Consider the following 24685-nt stretch of genomic DNA (forward strand, 5'->3'; position numbering starts at 1 on the left):
TCTTTTCCTTCTTCCTAAAAAAAAGTAGTCCTGGTAACTCTAGGGGAAAAAAAAAAAAAAAGAAAAGAAAAAGGAGAGTGTGCCTAATTTCGTTGGTTTTTTTTGTTTGTTTGTTTGTTTTTTTACTACTGCATATGCAGAATGAGAAGTAAAGCAAAAATTGGAGTAAAGGGGTTTGAGCTCAGACAAATTACAGTATTATAGTACTAATTATAGTAGTTCAGGGAAATTTAAGTGTAGAGCTGCCTTAAAATACTAATGCCAATAAAACTGCAATTAGGAAAAAAAATATTACTTTTTTCTCAAGTTGAATTGTCAGAAATGGCAAATTTGATGCCATAGTCCAGTGACTAGGGCTCTCATTAGGGAGACTTGGATTCAGTTCTGTATCAGCCACAGGTTTCCTGTTGCCAGAGTATTCTACAAAGCCAACTCATATTTAATGTGCTTGCCTCTATTTCCCTTCTCTGTAAAGTAGGGACTACTGCATTTTTCCACATCTGAGCACGCTGAGTTCAAAACCATGAAGATAATGTGCTGCACTCAGGTAAGTCAGTACAAGGGCTTGAGAGAGAAAACTATACAAATGCCAAAGACAGAAAAGCAACCCTACACCTACTAAAAATGCCATGAAATTGGCATACTTCTGACTTTTCCTTATTACTTCACAACCTTTCTCTGCTCTTCTGCCAATACAGACAGCACACACTGCCTGCAGTTGTCAATACAGAAGCATGAGTCTCACATTCCTATTTTCTCCTAGACCACATAACATCTCTCCTCCTTCCTACACCCAACTTTTGCATGGCTAAATTCTCCCTTTAATTGACATTTGGCTGTGTAACTTGTCTATCCCAGTCGTTCGACTCCAGTTGGTCTGTTTCTACCCTCGAGCAATAGGTGCTAGGTATGTCGTGCATCTTCTGTTAGCACATGTCCTGCCATGGTTCACATTAAGCATAACCGATCTGCTAACCCCTGGACAGCTGCTGGTTTTACAGGCTGTCATCACAAAGGCTGCCTGTGTGCCTGCTTGTGGGATTTTGATTCTGCAGGAGCCCAGCAACTGAATTCATTCGGTTCAGCTGCAAATTTAAGCATGGAATTGAAATGCTGCAATTAAGATAACCAGCCTTGCTTAGTTTAGCTTCTCTTTGCAAACTAGCATTGGGGCTCAGCTAACATCTTAAAATCCTACATCTTTCACTTCTAATGTAGTTCCTGAAGGTTAATAGAGCGCATTTTCAGCAACAGATATTGCAGAGTAAATGGGTGCAACAAAGGTCCCAAACTACAAACTTTCACAAAGAGGACAGCCTGTACCAGAACTTCTCCCTCTACAACTGGTCTAGGAACTACTACCCTTAGCACGCATGTGCCAGTAGAGTGGAAGCTGAGAGAGACGAAAAAATCAGTGAGTAAGTAACACAAAACCAGAAGCATGTGACACACAAAAGTAAAAAAGCTTGTGGGACATGGGCCTGAGAAAAACCTTTAAAAATGTTACGGAGTACTACTGAAAAACACAATCTCTGTTCCTTTCTGTGCACTGGATTAAAAAAAAACAACAAACAAGCCACACACAAAAACTTTCAGTACAATTTATAAACAAACAAAGTTTTTGCTAGTATTGCCCTCCATCTATCTCCATCATAGGACTGTCCATAAGAACTCAAGTTGCTGACTTCTTGGGGAAAAGGTTAACAACTTTTTCCTTGTCCTGTCACATACCACTGTGCCAGTAAATACATGGGACAAATACAAATACTTTGAAAAGCATGTACACACACCTTAAGCAAAAATCCAAGTTTTGAAAGCAATGGCCCAACACTGACAGCTCTAAGAGTTAATATTTTTCTCAAAGCTAAGCATACATTTTTCCATACAAGCAGCTGAATCACGGATATTTTAAAAAGTAATTTAAGCACAATACAGCATATCTCCAACTCAGCTCTACAAAATATGCCCAATACTGTACGAGGCATTAAAAACCATTTACATTTGGAACTTGCTGGCACCCACTGGCATAGCAGAAGAATTTAGAGAACTAATCTAGCAGCTGTCTTGAAGCACAGTGGATTTATACTGTGGGTTTAGTCATTAACTGTAGTTATCTGACATATTAGAACACAAAATGAGTAGTGGTGGTCTCTGGACTAATGTAATACATGGCAACATCTGAAATACACTCTTTGGACTCCAGGTTGCTGAAGTTAGTTGCATGGATTCTTAGTGGAAACATTTAATTTTGGTTAATAAGAAAGTGAAGTCAAAGAAAAAAGCCAAATAAAGGCCACACACAAGTCAGTTTATCAAATACCTAGATACAGAACGGTTCTGTTGCTCTTTTGCATTGCTATGGCACTGAATTTGCAGGCAACACCCAGCAACTGAAAACTGGCATGATTTAATAGTCTAACTCTTCCCCCCCCCTTGTGTATGTTTATGTTTATTTTTTAAAGGGATGAGGAGATAATATCAGAGAAGCAGTGGTATAAAGATTATCCTTAGCTGTACAGAAATTTCAAGTATGTATTTGAGAGCGCAATGCATGGGCAATACTGCTAATTGTTTTTAGAATTCAAAATCAAAGCTCAGTGAATTCAAGGGAAAAACAGTTAGATAAATATTGCATAAATCTATGAATAACTGAGTGTATAAATGAAATTCTAGAAACGTTGGCAAAATTACCCTCAGCTACACCAAAACTTTGGGTTCATGCCAAGAAAAGCTCTACAGTTTTCAACAGCAGTACTCAGGTGGGGAGAATTTGAGGTTTAGTTCTCACTTCAAAATGGGGTTTTCCTGTGGCCTATAAAAATACTGCACCTCCTACCATCTCTAGTCTTCCTTATGTTACAGCAGCCTGACAAGCGCTTGCACTCCAGGGCTGGAAGATGGCAGAGATGTTACAGCCTTAGAAGGCACTTTACAAACTTTTGTGGATGCTTCCTGTGAGGATGGAAACTAAAGATGTCAGAACCAGAAATCACTCCTTCCTCATATTCTGCCAATAGTATGCGTCAAGCTGCTAAGCAGCTTCTCACTGTCATTCTGTTTAAATATTTTTTAAAGACTGCTATCAAGGACAACACTGAGGTAATATGAAAGCTGAGCCTGGCTTCTCCTCTCCATCTCCAATCCCCCAGGCCCCTCTCTCTACAGTTTATTTGGCAGAAAGGCATTGCACAGCGTCTCATCCAACATTGCTACGGGAGTGTTCCTGAACATGATTAATTTGCTAATGATACAAATCTCCAAACAGCATGTTAGTACCGTTGATGATTTATGAAATGCCAGAGATCATTCTCTCACCAGCGATAAGCTCTTTCAAACTGGTGGTTTTGTATGAAACCTCTTGCAATTGCTAAGACCGTTCTCGTCTCTGCATTGCTCCCAGACAGTGCAGAGACAGAGAGCTGCAGCAAGGATTTCTTTAACGAATTGCAGGTTATGTATACACACAAATAATATAGAAGGTCAGATTATGAATTCTTGCATACTTTCGTATGCAAAAAGACCAAAGTTTGCTTTGGAACAGAGACAAGCCTCACTGGGCTCTGCTTGGTCTGCTCCCCTCCCAGGATGCAAGTGTGCACCAGCAATTGCAAAACTAGGGAACAAGTTTCCTTTTCTCAGCTGCTCACAATATTGCCCTTGGCGCCCCAATGGCCCAAGATACATAAGGAGAGACTCCAAAAATAGCCTCAGAAACATCAGTAGTTTTTCATGTTTCTTGGGCAGATATTCCCTATGCTGTACAATGCACCTGAAACCCATAACATGACCCCCCTGAGTTACCCTAGTCCCAGCGTGCTCTTGACCAGAAAACAGTAGTGGTACCAACTGCTCTCAGTTATGATTTTATGACTTTGATCAATGACATACATGATAAGTTTTTCTTCTTCAAGCTACATTTGCAGTCAGCTTGTGGTTTCCTTGTGTTTATTCAAATTTATACAGACTATCAGTTATTTTTACCTATGTGGAATAATCACAGATAGCTGAAAATATTTAAGATGTGAGATCTTCACTATGACCAGCCAAGAATCCTATGGCTGCTTTTTTTCTGCTCTGACAAGTTAGCTCCTCCTTAACAAAAATATTTCAAAATTGGAATAGCAAGGATTTATAGGGCAGTTTTGGAACTTTTCCTGAATTATATGGACTGGCATTAGCTACTAATGCCTATAAAACTAGGCTACTCCAAGATACCTTTGCTGTATGCCATTTGAGCTTGTTTTTCAGTTGCTACCTTCCCACAAGTGTGCTGTGTTTCTGAAGGGTGCGGTTAGCTCTCTCCCTACTGCATTTACTTGTCTCCAATACAGGTGTGCTGAGACACAGTTGGAGCTCTATACAGTTTCATTGTCTATAAAATAAGCCATTAATTTTTAAGCATTGACAAGCATTCCATCTATCAAGGTGTGCATGCCCAATGTTAGCTGGGGGGAATGTTCCACTAGCAGTGCCTCCAAAGCCAGACGTTTGAACCATCTTGTACACCACAAACATGGGGCCAACCTGGGCCTGCCTTGCATGCTTTCCTGGCACAGAAACAAGCCATTCTGGTCAGACTTCTAAGTGTAAACAAGTGATTTTTATATTGTTAAAAAAACCTTCTCAATCCTATCATTATTTCTCTATCAATTCCTCATGCACATATACTTCACTGAAATATTTCTAAGAACCCCATTCAGTAATGCCATATATTTCTCTGCACTGTTACAAGTGTGGCATCTTCTCTAAGGTTCTCCAGATTACAATATTGCACTGAGATCATCTCAAATGACCTCGAAGTTACTATTCCAAGCCAGAGAGAAGTATAAAACCTGAACACAAAGAGAAGTAACAGGCAGAAGGACACAAGACTTGGGAACTCAGTAAGAAATCCAGCCCTTCCATTCATATCATAACTAAAAATGACAGTCCAGAATTGAACTGCATATATACTGTCTAATAACTGTCGTGGCTTTCTTTTCACTTTAGCATAACTGATTAATGTGTATCCATTTAACACTAGGGCACTATCAGTTGTAGAACAAGAATTGTACATTTGACAGAACAGCAGTTTTAAGCCTGCAGTTTGTTTTGTCTATCAATGTAATTCTGGTTGCATTTAACAGGCAGGAGAAAGAGAGAACTTTACATATAAATGTTATAAATGCACTTCTGTGCTCAGACAAGCCTCAGATTTTGTTGTTTCAACTCTACAGTTCTGTCCACAAGCTGGTAAAGCCATTATTGCCACAGAAACCTCAAAGGAGCAATAAAAAAACCCAAAACCTAAAACCCAAACAACCTATCTTCAACTGCATGCACATAGTCTTAACTGAAAAATATGCATGCAGTCAAGCTACAAACAGCTCTTAATGCTAACAGCAATATATGATGCCACATATCACCTGCCAGTTAGGCCATGCATTAGGCTTTTAAAACTACTAAACATTTCTTTTAACTCCAAATAGGCTCCACCTCAGCACTCTGCTTCCAGCCTGAAATGAATTGTAACTTCAGTCGTTGAAGTAAGGCTCGAGGACCAACACTGCCACACTCCTGCAAGCAGAATGTTTGAGCAAAGGTGAGGAGGTCAGACAAGGGCAAAGTCCAAAGTAATTTTAAGTGGTTCAACTAAGTAGGGAAGGCTAATGGGAAACCATTTTAATTTATTACAGTCATCCCTAGTGAATAAAAGGACAACGTTTTTCTTCAGCAGCTTGATTACAAAGCAGTAAATCCCTCTGTGTATATAAAAGGCCTACGAACAGTATAGATCAAATGTCAAAAAATGGTTTGCACTATATCTTGGATGTGGGAGAAAATATTAGACTTGGGAACAGTTTTAGATATTCAATCACTCTAATTTTTAAATATTTCCAACATATATTCTCTATCCAGGAACAGACACATGTACATAATTCCGCCATTCCCATCTACAAAGTAATGACTTTTTGCAGCAAATGTTTTCGGACCTTCCCTTTCCAAAAAAAACCCAAACAAACCAACCACAAAACACCAAACCCTAAGAAACATGCTCTTGAACATGCTCTTTTTGTAAAGTAATTTCAGCAATACTTGCTAAATAGTTTCATCAACTCAAATTTTCAGAAACCTTGTATTGGGTTGGCCTTTTGATGAGGAATATCAACCAGTCCTATGACTCTGGAAACTCTTGGGGTATAAATCCTAACAGCCTCCAGGGACTACTTTCAAGAGATGTTACACGAAGTCTTTCACACACTTGCAATAGGACAAGGGGCCTTTACAGAGTTCTGGGGACACGATTGCATTACCGATAGCTCAGCTATAGGGCAGCTTTTCCTAACTAAGGGACAAAACACTTCTGCTGCTGGCACCTCTACCAAGTAATGCATACCTGCTTCATCAGACACTCGTATCAACACTTCTCAAATATTGTCAGTTGCATCCTCAACCAGGTTTTGGTAAGATCAGTGCCGTCTTCAAGGAACTTTTCTATACAGCAGCAAAGTTGTATGCCACAGACATAGTGTAATTTTTTAAGACGTTGAATTTTTAACTTTAAATCCATTTGTCATCAATAAAGAACTTTATGGCAGTTTAGACAGGTTGATATCAACTCTTGGCCAAAGCAGGCTCTGCTGTTTGTGTTCTGTCTACCCACAACACTTCCTGTCATTTCTACTGGCTAAAATGTTCTTTTCTGTGGTTTTGCAAAGTGTCCCTCCCTGCTGCGGACTATACAACAACAGTTGGGTTTCATCTCATATATGGCTCTTTCGAGCTCATGGGGAGCAAGGCGAAGGAGCGAGAACAACAGGGGATGGGACCCAAAGCTAAATAAATCAGTGTTTCTTTGATCCTTTGGGACCAGGATGCGGTAAAAACACATGGTTATTAGAACCGTGAATTTATTGGTAAAGGGGTTGGTTACTGGCACTATATTTCAGCATGAACTTACGTTATGGTACCAAGTACAAAGCATTCATTCTGTTTGTGGCTATGAGAATTAATCTCTTCCATGTGCAAAGAGGCTGTGTGATAATTTAACTGAGATTCCCATTGGTAGTCCGGGCAAGCACTCATCAGCTGCAGGACTTTCAACAATACACAAGCAACAGCTCCAAGAGCAAACGATGTAACTACCATCCCTCTGAGCGCTACCAAGCGGGACTAGAGCAGTCTGCTCATTTCAGGGTTTTCATCCAAGTAGGTTGTCAAAAACCTGAAACTGAAAGGTGAGTTTATCCCAAAACACTTCAATGCTTAACTCTGGACAGGATTCAATAACTAATGGACTTTGAACGAAATTGTATGTTTCTAATATCTTGCATTTGACTCAATAATAAGAAAAGGTCTGATCCTGATTATTAAAAATGAAAAAGTAACTTGAAATGTTTATGTGGATGGCAGCCTCACATGCAGGATAGAAATGCTCCAACTGCCTTTTCAATCCAGCTGGAACAAAGTTTTCATTTTTCTTTTTTCACGAAATTTCATTTATTATGAGTACTATGTCTTAGTAAGGCAGCTGTTGGCAGCAAGCTGTGAAATTAAAGTTGAGCTGGTTAGTATTAAGAGCCAAGATATAATATGCTTTTGTCAGAGAGAAGTTTTTCTTGTAACCTACATTCAGTAATTAAAATAGCTAGTCAGTCAATCCTACCAAGCCCACTTGAAGGGAGAGTTAATGCTACTTTACAACACAATTGCCAAATTGTACAAATTGCAACCAAAAAATTGGGATTGCTATAGATCATTTCAGTGAAGTCTTTTAAGTAGCCAATGCACCAATGACTTCAGAAACCCAGAAATTAAGGATTCCTGATTATCATCACTGTCGTACTAACATGGTGTTAGATTTTGGGCAAGTCATTTCTGACAAGCTCCCAAATGGGAATGAAATCAGTGTGCTGCCCTCATTTACTGAGGATGTTACCCACAGCTTGCACCTGGAGGAAATCATCCTGGGCTTCCTATGACTGGGGCAAGCGCTCTTATCATTCAATACACAACCATGATTTTCCTCCGACTTCTCTGGCTGTCTTAAAAGAAAGCAGCTGTAAACTTCACATCTTGCTCTGAACCTCCTCTGGAATGTGCTTAAGATGCACATTTCAAAAATAGCTACCCAAAAGTGCCCTTGGGAACCAGATGACAGGACTTGGCACATGCTGTTGGAACTCCAAGCCAGGTAAGGGTTGGAATTTTATATATTAAATGCATAAATATAAGAGGGAACATGAAAAAAAATAGCTAAATTAAAGCATCAAGCTGATTAATCCTCAACAACTAAACTGAATACACCTTGTAAATTGACTTCTTTCCAAATTGCTACCTGTAAGTTCAGTTATCAAAGGTCATAGCAAAACTGTACCATCATCTACCTCAGGATTTGATTAGCTTCAAATGACTGTAAAAATTCAAAGACCTTACTACTGACCAAAGATGCAACCCTGTCCTCTCCCCAGCCCAGCCACAAGCTCCTGCAGCCACACAAGTCTTTTTACACCCTGACCAACAAACCGATGTTTTTAATTCTGATCTTCTCAGCTGGATCAGCAAGTTGATCCAGTTTGTAGCATGTCCGATAGCACCAACACAGAGGAGATGACAGAAACATGCATCCAGGCTGAGGAGCCCACTTCTTCTGGTGTCAACACAGCTCTCAGTCAGCTTAATCCAGTCTTGAAACCATACCTGCAATCTATCAACATGACTGTTGTAAGGAGGGTCCCACTGCTCGCAGGGTGACTGTAGTTCTAATGCCAAGTAAGACAATCTGCCCAAATTACTCCACTGCTTAGGTGACAGCTACCTGTATTTCCCTGTAAACACAGGATTACAATTAAATACTCCAATGCAGTTGAAATTGGCAACACTTTCACTATTTTAATGTTAACTGACAAACGGATTAATTTAACAGGTCTTTGAGGACCACGTCCACCCCACCTAATCCATAAACTACACTTACGAGCAGACTTCTACTTTAGGTATTTGCAGCACTGTCCTATTTGCAGGGTATCAAACTACTTTGGGGGTTTACTTCATGTCACACATATACCTTGGCAGCCATCTACTGCAGTTAAAAACAGAGCCAAAAAGCTCTACTAGATAACTAGAAAATTAAATAGCATTTAGGAATTGGTGGGAGATTGCTCACTGCTGTTTAGTATCAATGAACATAGTGGCTGGCTACAGGGTACTTGTAAGCATTTTTAAGCAGAAGGTGGCTTGGCAGGTGCTTTCCTCCATGCAATTCTTTTTCTGAAGAGCTTTTTAACGGATAAGCATAGGGTTTTACTCCTCTGAGATTACATGCATTGTTAAAGGCAAGTGCATTATATCTTTTTTGCATCAAAAAAAGAAAATAAATCTGACTTGTCAGTATCTAGAGAGTTAAAATTCTCAGATCAAAAATGCACTTCTTATCTCCCTGAAAGATGAGAGCTGGTGGCCACCACTCCACAAGTATTGCTTCAAAATACAAACTCGCAGATTCACAGCAGTACAAAATACAAGGCTGGCAAGAAATTAAAATGAGAATAAAAACCATACGAATCATGCCTAGAACTAATTAAACATGAAAACTGACTTCACAGTCACTTACCTTCACCATTGTAAGTTAACATTCAGCAGAACAAATTTGAGCAGTATATTTTGGACATTTACAATCTGGGATAAATATTTCTTCTAAACTTGTGTCAGGATAACACAACTTCCTTTCCAAGGACTGATTATTTCAGGCCTTCTTAACTGAAGTGAAAAATGCTTAAGACTGAACAAAAGCCTTGGCTGACAGCACTTAAATGAGCCTGGAAATCTTCAAATTTACAGTGTTGGGAACTGCTGCGTAACTTCTAGGCTAAAACTTCAGGGAAATGCATACCTATATTCAGTCAACTTGCAAGTTAAAGTAGTCAGATTTTGGCAACTAAGCCCTGGCTTCCCTTTTGCATATGTAATACTCCAACTTCTAAGCACTTTACTGTCAGGGGACCATCTGAAAAATGCCTCCATAAGTCACATCCCAGCTATTTCTTCTTTACTAACATTTGATTTGTGGATTACAATCCAAACTGCACTTCCAAAGGTCACAAGGGTGTATCAACAATTTGAGGCACTATGAAAAAAACCCATGACAACTCAGGGTTTAATTTCCAGTGAGACTGAAAAAAGCCCAAGATGCACTAACCTTTAAGAGTATATGCCAAGAATAATTACAGAATTTTATGTTCCAGAGACCACAAGATTGCAGGTTCCATAGTACTTCTTCTGGTAATGGTATCTGCATCAACACAGAGAGCATCTATTTGAGGAAGGACAGAGAGCATCATGTTGGCACAACAAACCCCTTTCATTAAGGAGACATCTGGGCCATTAATAGTATGTCTGACTGGTGGTGGCAGCACCTCGCTAGATTGGGTTTCAAACCAAGTTCTGCATGAGGTGTTGAGGAAAAGAGAATTGGCTGCAAGCAGTACAACACAGGTCTGGTGGGTTTTGTTTACTGTATAGTTAAAGGACCACTGAATGATTAATGAAAGACTGACAGTTTCTTTGTAGAGTGGCAGACAATATTTTCGGGCAAGACTTTGGCATGTCAGGTTAAGCATAAATATGCTTACACAGAGCTCTCTCCTGAGCTGACTGCCATTAAAATGACTTTTCTAGCTTGCTACCCAGGACAAAAGCATAAATGTAAGGCTCTCCTGAGTAGGAGAAAGAAACCCAACAAAATGTTCCTTTGCCATCAGAGCATCTGGCTACAGAGCACACTAATATGTGCGAAAACACTAGCACTATGTAGTCATCTTCACTTACCACTTTGTTAGCTGCTACAGGCAAATCTTTCTCAAGATCCCTCTCAAAGTAAACCTACTTCCATTGAGAACAGCAGGATCCTTTAACCTCCTCAGCCAAACTCTCCCCTGCACAGCCCAGGCTCTTCCTAGGCACAGGGCCACCATTGCCACCAGGAATGGCAGGTGGCTCATAAGGAACTGAACACAGATCCTCCTTTGTAGAGTAGATCAGGTAGAAAAGCTATGCCATACAAGCTTCAGGTTAATGGCTTGAAAAGGCCTGAAGCCCAAAAACTGAGGGAAATTTAAAATGTTGTTTAAGCCCTGGATACCTGATTAAAATCGGAGGATGGCCACCATTTGACAGCAAGACCATCTCAGCTGTTTCTACACCCTTGATATGAATATTAATAGAACACACACAAAAAAACCCAAACATGTAAAAAAACTTGGGCTCTGGAGAAAGAGGGAGGAAGACTGGTACCCTACAGTAGCCTTTCCCATCTTCAGAGTGGTAACAAAATTACAAGCAAATTACAAAAAGCTCTCAAGAAAACAGATCTAGTAAATACAAGATCCTAAACATGAAACCCCAACATCCATGGTTCAGGTAGTCATTAAGAGACAACACATTTCAACAGCCAGCATGTTACTATACAAATGCAATTAATTATTTTTGAAAAAAATCAGTCTTTAAACACCAGTAAAGCACAAGTCCAATTTTTCATGCAGGATCACTTGTGCCCACAAGATGCCCAAATAGCCTTTTCGCATCAGCTTGGAGACTTTTGAAAAGGTGGATCTAATTTAAGCTTTCAGCATCAAGGGGCCACTCCTTATTATCAGGCTTGTCTCTTACCTCAGGTGGGATGCAGGATAAGCAAAGCTGACCTTCTGTGTCACCCTTCCCTTTCCTTCCATTGTTGTAAGATGCTCTAAAACCAGCAGAGGTTTCCACAGGACGGGATGTGCAATTGCTCCAGATCACAGTCCGATATGAATTAATAAAGTGCTGATTTTGTCATACTGTATGGGGTGTCCGTGCCCAGGCGCTGGCAGGGGGGCTGCAGGGGCCTCTGTGAAGAGAGGCGAGGGGCTGCCCTGTACCGGTTCCAGCCGGCTTCGTGAGGGACCCACAGCAGGACCCCGCTGACCCCACTGGAGAAGCTGGTGGCACCTCTGTGAAAATGTGTTTAAGGAAGGGCAAAATTCAGCACAGGGAAAGGAAAAACATGGGAGAAACAGCCCTGCCAGGCCTGCACCAAGGCCTGAGAAAAAGGCAGGAAGGAAGGGCTCCAGGTGCCAGAGCAGATGCCCCTGGAGAGACCTGGAGAGGTCAAGAGAACCTGGAGCCGGTTCTCTTGACAGGAACTGTGGCCCACAGAGCACCCACAGCAGGACAGGGGAGAACTGTGAGGAGGAGGAAGGAGTGGTAGAAAGGAAATGTTATATACTGACTGGAATCCCCTGTTCCTCACCCCCTAAGCTGCCCTGGGGCAATGGAGGAATTGGGAATAAAGGAAAGGAGTTGAGCCTGCAAAGGGGGTGGGCAGAGGTGTTTAGTTATTCCCTTTCTCACCATCCAACGCTATTTTAATTGGCAATAAATTAATTTTCCCCAAGTCTAGTCTGTTTTGCCTGTGATGGTGGCTGGTAAGCGATTTCCCTGTCTTTACCTTGACCCATAAGCTTTTTCATCTTATTTTCTCCCCTGACCTGTTGAGGACGGGAGTGAGAGGGGAGATGGGTGGGCGTCTGGCCAATGGCCAAGGTCAACCCACCACACATACAAAAACATTTCTCATTCACCTCAGCGTTCTCACTGACGAACACACTAAAACTGAAGAAAACATAGCAAAACCAACAAATTTCCTTTCCAATAATACGCTTTTGACAGAATGTAGAATCTTCCTTTTCTCCAACTAGCTGTAGAATAGCTGAGATTAAATCTTACTTTCCAGCGAGAGAGAACTGTGCTAACACGGCCTGGAGCCTGCAGGACACGCCAGGGCTTCCCCCCGCTACATAAACACTTTTACCACAAAGTTGTGGCACATGTTGTTTCTAACATGTGCGTTGTTTGGTGCAGTTACTCGCTACTTCTTCCCAAACCTCTAACATCGCTGCAGTCCTAACACTGAATCATTACTTCTATCTCAGACATCTACTGCTAAGGTGCTTCCTGGGCGACTTTTTGGGCTGTAGTAAGAAGTAGGGAAAGAGTAAACCAGAAAGGCCTCACTGCCGCTGCTGCAGGCCATTGCCAACTGCCTACTTCCCATTCCTAAAGCTCATCATAAGCAGATGTCTTCTACCCAATATTCACATTTTACTGTGCCCGCTCACATATGACACAAGTGCAGAATTGGTTTCTTAAGGGAGGGAGACTGAAATCCTCATTCCACTCTCTCCTGATACTGCAACGGCTCATGCTCCCCCTCCTGATACTGAGCTGTTGTGAAACAGCAGCACTGGAAGGACAAGAGCGGAATCAAAGTTTTGTTACTGCAGCAAAAGGCAAAGTGATGACACTACGCAAGTGTCTGGACACTGGAATAGTTCTCCGCTGGGAAAAATGCCTTGTTGAGACACTGGTGCGGCAGAGACACCGTCATCTTCGCTGTCAGGTTCGAGCTGTCAGTAGCTGCAGATATTCTCTAGTGGCTTTTTCATTCAAACTATAAGTCTTGAACACAACTCACTTGCATTGTGATAAAGTATAAGAGTCATCAGTAAGCAGAGTGTGACTTTATTGTTAACAATACAGTTCCTCCTCAAACAATTGCCAGTATGCAGTACGTGCAGTTTGGAGGAGAACTGAGCGTCTGCCTGGGTATTACTGCATGTCAGAGCTCCTCCTCCAGAGTCATATCAAGTGACTTTCCTCCTCGAACATGTCCTAATGAATTCCACTGAAGCCTGCAGGTAAAATCCTTCCTCAACCATTTTGCCCCGATTGATAGCTTTAGAGCCTTCCTTCACAGCGCTGAGGCTGCTTTCCAGACCTTTATTTTTCTCCTTTTTGTAAGTGTCTGCAACAGGAAGTTGCACTCAGTTTTTTCACTGTACGTTTCTCTTAAAACTGACATCTTTGCTTTGTAATGAAGGAACCCCTGGGTATTAGTGACAAATTAGTCACCAGCTAAAGAATATTTTCTTTTCATTTCTATACCAGGTGGAAGATATTAAAATCTCTAGAGGAATTTTGTCTACTCTGCTACAATAAATCATCACACTATTTTATTTTTAAATGACTTAATTTTACTACCTTTAAAACTTCACGACAAATAAAAGAATCCCATAACTGCATTAATGTAAGATTAAAATAGTCCTGTGAACTTTACCGGGGAGACATTATCATAAAGAACTCATGTAATTTTGCTTTTACATTTTAAATGTTCTTTTTAAAACAATGAATTACTCTTGAGAACCAAAAACCACATACTTACCATAGGTAGAAGCATCACCTTCAAAAATTTCACAAAAAGTCTTTTCCCTTCTTTGTTTAATTATCTAATTTAATAGGGAATGGTATTTTAAAAATCTGCAGAAGATACCACACAGTCTGTAAGAAAAGGTGAAGTCTTGCACTGATTATTCTTTGTTGAAGAACTTGTAAAGTAGCAGCCAAAGTAGAGCAAAAAAACCCAACCAAACACAAAAAACAGAGGTAGTTTGCCAAAGTCACAGGCCATTGAAATACAGCATAAATATTCAGTGAAAGCAGAGTTTTGCCTTTTTTTTTTCTAGACAGTGGTCAGTAATATTTTAATAGTAATATGTTACTAAAAAATGATACTCATAATGTTAACTTCACAACTATGCAGGCCCTGTCATTTAGTGGGGTTTTCTATTTTATAAGAGAGATAAACTTCTATGGTTCATAATTAGTACTAAATATTACACAAGTGGCTTACTCACAGCTTCTAATTAAATGGCTTCAGATACAATTACGTGCTCTCTATCATCAATTAAGTCTATTTTCCATGTATAACAGGCCCAGTAAGTAACCCAGGCAGTGAAAGAGTTCATTTTACAACTGAAAGTAAAGGACCAAGACAGAAACTTAAGAGTCTGCCCCCACCAGCAAAGGGAAGGCAGGAGAACGTCTATCAACAAATACAGTACATGAAGTCTACAAGCAATTGTTTCCTCATCTATTTGCCAAGGAAAAATTGAGGAGCAAAAGATCAATTAAAAGGCAGAAATGTAAAACCAAAGCGTTAAACGCAACTAGATATTTAAGATCCCACAGTGCTTCTTAGAAGCACAGTGCATCACTCCCCCGCTCCTCCCAGGGGAGTTCCAGCTCTGATAATCACTTTCTGTCTGCTCACGAAGTTCAAGTTCAAAACAATATTCATTCTCCACTTCCTGTCCTAAACCAGGGCACAATGCTTCTGTGCATCGTAAAGCAACCATCCCCTCCACCACAGATATGGTTAAACCGCTGAAGTGATTGAATAATCCTGATTTGTGGCAGGGAAAACCGGGGCGAGAAAAAGCACTGGGCTTTAAGAAGGAAAGTGCCAGGCTCCAACATCAATGCATCTGACTTTTAGCAGCAGCATCCTTTATTACTTTCAATTGAAAATCAAGCATTTGTCTCCACGCACACACACCCTGCTTTGCAGAGGGGCATAAGTGGTGTTTCAAAACTAATCTAGCCCAGAAGTTCTGCTGGATTTCAAATATTTAACTGAAGAGTCAGTTTGCTTCCTTAGGCCCCCTCCCCATCCATTCCTCTTCCCCAAATTATATTCATCTGCTGCAGTGAACAGGAAGGATGGTTGCCAAACAAACAAAATTAAAACATACGTTAACAGGCAGAATATGCCTTCTTTCAAACCACGACTTAACATTTTCAGGTGCAGAAACATCGAAGAGGGCAAAGTCATTTTAAGGAGAGACAGCAAAGGTCTGTCAAAGTTTTCACATAGAAGATATCTTACATTGCCTTGTACAGGCTTACACACATTTACAGCATTGCTGAACGATTACGTATTTTAGGTCAGAGACCTAAGCTTGCCTCTTATTCAGACAGAACTGTATTTTATTAAAACCAAGATTCTTCTAAAGTAGGTATTTACACAACAGGCTATCAAGGCAAAACAAAATGAGGATCTTTTATTTCAACAACAAAAAGATAATTGGTGCCTGCCTTATTTTCCTGCTACACATGTGACTGCACCAACACACTAAAGAGTGTTAGGTCAGCAGAGATGTTACACCAAGCGCTAAGTCACATCACTGCAAAGGTCTTTTGGTGCAGGAGCTTATATCCACTATTACTGCAGGGGCTGCAGAACCTCCTTCGCAGGGACCTGTACTGGCTTCCCCCCCAATTTGGGTTCCTTAGCTTTTGCTAACTGCTGCTGAAAGTCTTTGCCAAGTTGCAAATAAGACCTATGAGCGTGGGTAGCACAGAAAGACAGCGATTCCCACTCCTGTTTTGCAAGACTCAGGCACTGAAGAAGTCAATTAGACTTGCACTGACAGCGGCTACAATGTGATTTTTTATTTTATTTTGTTTAAATGCACTTGTGCAACAAGTACAGAAGATTAAAAAATGTTCCCTCTCAATAAGGGGCCAACCCATATTGGAGTGAAAGGATTGGGAACTGCAGTGGCAGCAGGACTGGATCTAATATATTTACCCACAGTTAAACACAAGGAAGGAGAAAATTTAGCTGTTTTGCTACAAGCATTAAAGGTGACTTACTCCTGAGTCTGTATCTCAGTGGAGTATCAACGCAGCACTTACCAAGTATAAGCTAGCAAAAACATGCTTTTATAAATTCAAAAAATAAAGTTAGCCTATTAAAAAAAGGGAAAATTTGACACAGCCAATATAACATTCAAATACTTTACTTATAAAGCTGTCATGTTTCATAAAAAATGGTGCTTTTTAGTTTGTTAAAGGGTGGAAAAACAATCTCTCTTTTTCAAATAAAAAGTATTGCTCAATTCTAAACAAGATTTTGAGTTGTTTCAACCACTGAAATTGGAAAAAAATAATAAATTTGCATAGTTAACAAAACTGAAGTACACATTGTCAACATTTACTAAAAGTAAAGTTTTCTGTAAATAAATTTTGACTTGACTTACAATCAAAGAATTGTCAGATAGTTACAATTAAACTCTGGAGATGGTAATTTAGCACAGAAGAGCGGTCGCAAGGGGAATCAAAACTGGCGATACAGATCTATATTCCAAACTGATCAAAGTTATTTCAAAGTAGCCGTAGGACAATTACACGGCAAAAAGCTGAATCAAATGTGTCAAAAGACACAATTTGCAATAGACGCAAAACTTGCCTTTAAGACAGCTGATGAGGCTCTCTGCGTGGTGCGCAGACTAAGTTGTAAATAACTGGGGCCCCCAGATCGCTTTGCTTACTCAACCGATTTGAAAAACAAAAAAATTTCAGATGCCTGCCCCACTTTCCCCTCACTGTTTCTTGTGGGTGCCTGAGTAATCCTAGAGGCATTTCCAGTTTTTAAGGCATCTGCTGAGTTTAAGAAATTTTCCCCACGTCCCCTTGTCTTTGTTTGGAAGTACCAGGCTGTCCTACTCTGGTTGAGCTTCTCTGTGAAGTCTGCTTTTTCCAGCATAGAGAGAGGCGTCAACTCTCTGTAGGTTAACTAGTTACTATCTGGGCTGGCTAATATTATATCATTCCTTTTATTTAGGATTTTTATTTATTTAGCTGGGCTATTTTCCTTCTCAAAAGCAGGTATGGCAAATGAGAATTTCTGCACCACAAGACTGAACACCTAGAGTCAGGCACCAAATAGCATGAAATTACCCATTTTCTTAAACCTTCCTGCGCATCTAAGAGGAGGCAATTAAATCTGGACCTTCTTTAATTACTGCAGCCCAGAAAAGTAGGAGCCCACAACCAGGAACGTGCAGCAGAGATAAACCTTGTCTCGGCTCTGACCAGGCTTGCAGTCTGTAGCACTGGTTTGTTTAAAATCATTCCCAAAGATGTCTATTATTGTTGAAATAATTCAAGACTTCCATTTCCCTGAATTATTAAGTGGTGTTGCAGCAAAGGCAAGTTGAGGTTCTACCGTGCATCGATTTCCTCTCCAAAAAGCAGAGGGGAGATGAATGACACCGGCATTTCATGCAGCACTCATGCAAAGACACGGACGTGAAGAAATCTCAGGTTTGTAACCAAATACTTTAAACCTTCATTTCCTTAAGAGGAAACCAGCTGGGAATAAGTTAGAAATGGGCTATCATCAAGGAAGTTTCTAACATCTGAAAAACAAACTTCAGTCAATTTCTACCAGTCTCTGTCCATCAATAACAACCCCTTCACCTGCTTTTCAAATTGCTAAGGCCCAAATCACATCCAGGCTCTCCCAGCCTCAATCCCATTTTCACTCTTTGTATCCAAACCTGGCAGCAACAACAAAAAACCCCCAGCAGTCTTTCAAACAACAAAAATCCCACACCCCAACAAAACACGCACTCTGCTTCTACAAAAAAATGTCAGTCAACAAATAGGCACAAATTTCACAATGGCTGAGGTCATTCCCTTTAAGTCATTAGGGTTTGTGGGTGAGTTTTCCTGGTGGTTTTAACATTGGTTTCTGTGATTGCAGTTATGCTTATTTATGCATTTAAGGCGTATGATCTAATACACTTAGGTTTAACTACTTCATTCTTTTGACATTCTTTCCAAATTATAGAAAGGATTCTTGGTGTTTTCACTGCCTTGGTAAAGAAACAAAATTGCTGTCCACATAATTTCTTAAAAATACAGAACAGAGTAAGTACTTGTTGAAAATAATTCAAAGAAAAAAAACCCTACACCAGACATTCCCCCCCAACATAACACTTATTTTTCTTTTCTCTCTCCCCCTTTCGGAGGGAACCTACTATTTTTTTTTTAGAAATAGCTGTTTTGCTGGCTTTTTTAAAACAATATCCAGGCCTTCAGTGTACTTCAGTTACAACTTAAAATCAACACAGAAGTTCAGGTTTGGTTTTTTGTTGTTTTGGGGTTTTTTGGGGGGGTTTTTTGGGTTTTTTTGTTGTTGTTTTTTTTTTTTTTTAAAATCCCTTCTATTTTTACTGTTATGCTTTTAAAAAACTGCACATTTGTGGTATGCTTCATTCACATTGCATCTTCCACAGCCACTTTGATCTCTACAATAATGCTCATTTTATTGAATGCCTTTTGGTTATTATCTTGCTCGATAAAAAATCATAAAAAGTCAATTTTCTATTTTTTTTTTTCTAACAGAAATTTAAATTGTCTTCTTCCTTCAACACAAAAAAAGCCCAAACAACCCCAGCCATTCAAATCTGGCCGGAGAAATTCAGCAACTTGTCACAAACATTGAGAAACATTTTCAAGAAGCTCAAATAAAAAAAATGAAGTTGTGTGTAGGTGTGTGTACACACATCTCTCCCTCGATACTGTGGGCAGCGCATAGCCGTTAGCTTGTATACATAAATCACATTAGAACATTTTAAGTAACCTTTTCAAACTTGAGGCTGTGGTTACTCCTATACAAGGTATTTCCACTGTCCCTGATACGGTTTCATATATCCAAGCAGATTTCTAGTCACCAGGAGAAAGAGCTGACAGCACCCCGCGAGGGCCCGTTCCTGCCCTGTCCCTGGCAGACGGAGGTGACACCTCTCGAGTCTCTGCTCAGCATCACCACTAGGCACAGCTGGTCTGAGTCCGACTGTGACCCAGGCACACCAACAAAACATTATTCACTGGCACACAAAATGCTCCGAACTTCCCAAGCCATCGGACCCCTGTCTCCCCGATCCTGTAAAATACCACAGTTTACAGCCACGTACTTTGTGGGCACCACAGCAACGTCCCGGGCTCCCCTCTCCCCTGCTGCTTCTCCCTTTCCAAGCCACTTTTTCTAATCAAACCCCAACTAAAACAATCCTTCACAAATTACAACAAACTTTTTTTAAAATTCCCCATAAAGCTTACCGCAGCCCTGCAGCAGGCTTCTGGCTTTCCACAGAGCCTCTGTACGTAAACACAAGGGAAAATACCTTAGCACGGCACTAACGAAGTATTTCCCGGACACAGCAGAGGTGACAAACAGAATGAGAGCAAAGCCAAGATGCCATCTCGACTTCAGGCAAACAACCTCTTCTGACCTCTGGCAGCTCCCACACACTATTAAACAAAAAGTATTCTCTCCATGTTAATGAACCATGTACAATCTAACAGATAACGCTGATGTTAAATAAACATGTTTATATGTGACTCCTAAAGCGAGGACTTAAGCAGCTGCAGACAAATAATTTTAAATGGGAAGGATTATGCCCATGTAACCTTTCTCCTCCCATTTTACACACCTTTGAAAAAAATATATGATAATACATAAATAAAAGACATATAATTATAAGTCCAAGTAGAAAGACTGAGTGAAAAGAGGTTTGACTATTTTTAATTAAATATTCGCTCCGTGACACACTCACTGGAACCATCTATGCAGTGACCACTATTTTGGATCCAATTTTCCTCTCACACCTCTTGCAGCTGTAAATCAAGAGCAACTGAGCAGCTTGCTGGAAAAGGGCACTGGATCGGGTTTTGTATGCAGCGATCAAAAACTATTTTGCAAGATGACTGCAGAGTCCTAAATCCGTGTTCCCGCTTCCTCCTCCCTCCTGCTTCAATACTCTGGTAGCACCAAATCTACCTGCAAAATGGCAACACCTCCAGGCCCCAAATGACCAAACCCAGATGAGCAATTATTTGCATCCTAATTGAGGGGCTTATCCTCACCTGATTAAAACAAGTTGTTTGTTAAACATCATTACTTGAGTTAAGATCTGCAAATAAAGATGAAGTATTGTTTTAAGAATTAGACTGCCATGAACAATGGTTTTCTGATGAGATCTCTTAACAAACAGTCCCAGCCGGGATGGTCTTTCTGGCTTTTCAGTAGAAAAGGAAGGGAAAGATTTGCCGAGTTCTACCTGTTCCTATCAAAGTGAATATTATGCCAAGAGGTTTGAGTAGTCATACCTTTTTTTTCCCAGTTCATATATCCTCAAAAAAACCCAAACTTGTACTTTTTACTAAATTAAGCCACTGAAAAGGGGGATGAAGCTAAAATCTGAATGGCTTTACTTTTGTATATGCCATTGTTCGTTACTCTGAACATATTTTTTGTTCCTTCTTTGTGTAACTATTTTTCTGTCCTGTGTAGTACAATGTGAAGTTTAATGAAAAGAACCTGATTGTTAGTCCAGGAGACTACACCATGTACTAACCAAGTTCATATTGCTACTGCTGTGAATAATACACATGCACACGGGAACTAGACATTGGAAATGGCAGTACTAGATTTCCCTACTTGATCTACCAAATGACCCCCTCACTTACAGGATATATTTAAAATCTTCATAATAAAACTGCAGCATTCTGTTGTTTATGAAAAGGATTTGGATTCACAACTTCATTTACAGTTCGTCCCTAATAAAAGTTACACCAGCCAGGGAAAATTAATTTAAAAATATTTTCTTAGCATTCTAAGAACTTCTGCTAGCTTTCACAAAATTTTAAAAGCATTTTTCACTGCGCAAGTAATCTTAACAATCATTTCCACAGATTAAGTCTAACAACCTGTGAATTTATTGCAGAAGGAATTTACTGCAAGGAATAATTAGTCTTCAGCACTGTTCTTGCTTGTTCTGCAGTTGAAGACACCTTAAAACCATCTGGTTACCGCAAAATTTGGCACAGAAGAAACAAATCTTACTGAAGAGAATTATAGCTGATTTCAGAATAGCTGTTTTACTACTACACATCATAAATAACAGTTGGGAAGACAGCAGAAAATTACTAACTTCTTTAATTGTTTTCTTTGTCAGTAGCATGCACATATACACACTGACATACAAATACAGCCACACCAACTTCAGCACGATGCCTTACAGGCTTGAAGTTAAACATGCAACTAATTTTTGCAGGATTAGTACTTAAATTATTACATTTTCAGAAAAATTTGGCATATCAGCCAGCTAAGCACAACACCAAACACAAGATTCTTCAAGTAATATTCTAAGATCAAGTTCTTCATATGAATACGTGAGTTTAATTCCTTTGTACAATCAAGGCGTATCCGCACACATTGTGAAGTTGAATATGGGACTTATTGTTGGAGGGGGAATTATCAACAACATTTTTATTCCTCCCTAATGAAGCTTTTCTAATGAAATTTAAGACTGCCAAGGTTGTGAGATATTTGAAACAGGAACCCATTTCAAACATTTCAACCAAATAATGGTGATAAGATTAGCAAGTCATGGGAATCAAGTCTCTATGCAGTATTTTAAAAGAAAATGAGCTGGGGGGAGCGGACTAAACAAAGCAAAACAAATCGATGAGCCTAAAACCAGAAGAGTACACCACTTGTTATTTAGCCAAACGTTTTGACCTGTTGGTGGGGGAGTAGAAGACGCACGAAAATTGCGTGGACAATTTGACTCAATGTCACAATTTAATTTTGCATCACAGATTAAGATTTTATTTTTTTTTTAACTAAGAGATATAAGTTAGAATAATTAAATCGAGTTATCAGCTGCTGTGCCATTTAAAGAGAATTTTAAAATCACGCTTAAAAAGTTTCTGGAATGCTTCCAAAGCTGCAAGCACTGATTATTTTCAAGGCATTTGTACTGCAAGTCTTTCCTACTTGTATAAGTAACATTTGAGGCCACATGATGCCTTGAATTTCAAAGCAGAAATAAAAATTCAGCTTTGTTTAAGAACAGAAATGATTTGTTCATGTCAAAAAGGGTAAGGAGAAAGACTTTATCCTGTATGTAGCAAAAAGTAACACAAAACAATGCAACACTAAATGTATGAAATGATCTAAGAAACACTAGTTTAGACACAGAACAACTAATTTAAATATATGCCATCATTTGTGGAAAAGACCGCCCTAATACACATAGATGTAGACAGGCAAAAGAATTTAGACGTGCTTTCCCAACATATTGCGGGGGGAAAACCCTTCCATGGATGGCACTGCAGAGATAAGCAATTCTCAGTAAATCAGTAAAGTCCACAAGAAAGATTAAACAATAAACCATTCCTGCCATTGCCTTTAACAGCGCCAAGGGATGTGTGAATTCGATATTACACTGAACAAAATTTCTTTTAATAATGCAGACCAATAAATAGTTTATTGGTTAACCATATGTATTTTAACAATTACAATTTTATACAACAGAATATACCATTACTTGAAATGCCTGAAAAACAGTAGTTGTATACCATGAATAATTTCATTTAGAGGCCATTCACTGGGCTCAAGCATAATTTAACACTAAAAAAAGTTTACTTAAACTGAATAAATCACAGTACAAGCTTTCCTCGTATAAGCAACAGCGAAAAAGAGCATTAACTCATGTTATTTAAACGCACGCTTTAGTTTTTAAAGTAATTACAAAACGAAGCCGGTTTTAAGGTAAAACCAAACGCTGCGCATCGACTAACGACTACCTCTCCTCATTCTTGCTCGCACTCCGCAGGCGGGACCCCAACGCGCTGCCGCGCTTCACGCCACAGAAGGTGCCGCTCCGCGCCCGCGGAGGGCGGCTCACCGCGCGCCCCCGACGGCTTTCGGGGCCAGCGCCTCGCTCCGCGGTAGCGCCCTGCCCCGCGCCCCCCGCCCCGTTTTCCGCGGATTCACACTTCGGCTAGTAGCCGCGGCAGGCAAAGCCCCGCTCGGAAGCCCGCCACCGACGGCCCCCTCCGCGGGTACGGGGAGAAGCCGCTCCGCGGCCGCGTCCCTCCCCTTCTGTTCGTACTCACCAGAGGCGCAGCGCGGAGCCGCAGCGCTGCGGAGTGTGCGCGCCCGCTGCGGGCGCAGTGAGCATGTGCGAGGCAGGCGCGCATGCCCGCGGAAGGGAGCGGAGCGGGGCGGTGGCTCCGCACCCCGCGCTGAGCCCGGGGCGCGCCCACCCCTCCTCCCCGCCGCGCCTCCCGCCGGAGCCCGCGGGCTGCGGAGGAGCGCGGAGCGGTGCGGAGCCGTCCCGCCCGCACACGCGGGAGCAGGAGGGACGGCGCGGGGATTTTTAACCGGTTCGTCTGACCTGTTGCTTCCCCGGTAGCCGGGCAGGAACCCCCGGCCCCTCCGCCCCCCGCGGCAGCCCGTCACCGGGGCCGCCGGGCTGCCCGCCGTCCCGGGTGGCCGTCCCGCACACCACCTACCGCACGCGTGGGGCCGCGGCGTGTCGCAGCCTGCGCCCTCGGCCGTGTCCCAGCGCCCGCGGGGCTGTGGGGTCGGGGCGGAGGAGGAGCTTCCCGCGGGTCCCGCACCCCGCCGGGCCCGGCCGGAGCGCGGGGACGCCCTGGCAGCCCCTCTGCTATTGTCACTAACCTGTCCCCTACCACCCACCGCCGCCGCTCTGGCCGGAGGGAGACCTGTCCCCGCCGCTGCCTCCGCGCCTTCTGACAAAAGCCAGTCGGTATTTTCACCGATAGCAGGTACTCTCCTAACGCGTTTGGGTTTTTTGCTTTCGTAGCTATAGTTTTATCTTTGTCGGTGCTGTCAATGTACTTTTGGCTGCAAGTTTTTAAAAGAGAGTCATGATTTAAAGCATGGACACTTCAATACCGTGATATCTGCAGGCTCTACTTCCATGAAAGTCATCGTTCTCACCACAGTCCTTGCGTTACTGATCTCTAGGGAAAATATCAATTTAAAAAGAAGAGCTTTTTGTGGATGCCTGTTTTTCTTACGCACACTGTGCCACTGAGCCGTAGGTCCTGCAGACCTGCAGAGACAGCTTCACTGGCACAGGCCATCCCTCCGTGCTAACGAACACAGAGCATCACACAGCTCCTGGCTCCCCACAGGGTGAAAGCTCCCCGAGTGATCTTGCTTCTA

The 24685-nt window shown here is 41.3% G+C and overlaps 1 protein-coding gene across 1 annotated transcript in view; it reads right to left on the minus strand.

Moving 5' to 3' along the window:
* Positions 1-23672, minus strand: part of EYA2 (EYA transcriptional coactivator and phosphatase 2) — a 95275-nt gene extending 71603 nt beyond the window's left edge. Inside the window, exon 1 of the mRNA XM_074156892.1 lies at positions 23608-23672. Within this exon, the coding sequence (XP_074012993.1) occupies positions 23608-23672 (65 nt within the window). The remainder of the gene's footprint in view (positions 1-23607) is intronic.
* Positions 23673-24685: the final 1013 nt, after the last annotated feature.

The sequence above is a fragment of the Numenius arquata genome, chromosome 12, assembly GCF_964106895.1.
Source record: "Numenius arquata chromosome 12, bNumArq3.hap1.1, whole genome shotgun sequence".
Taxonomy (NCBI): domain Eukaryota; kingdom Metazoa; phylum Chordata; class Aves; order Charadriiformes; family Scolopacidae; genus Numenius; species Numenius arquata.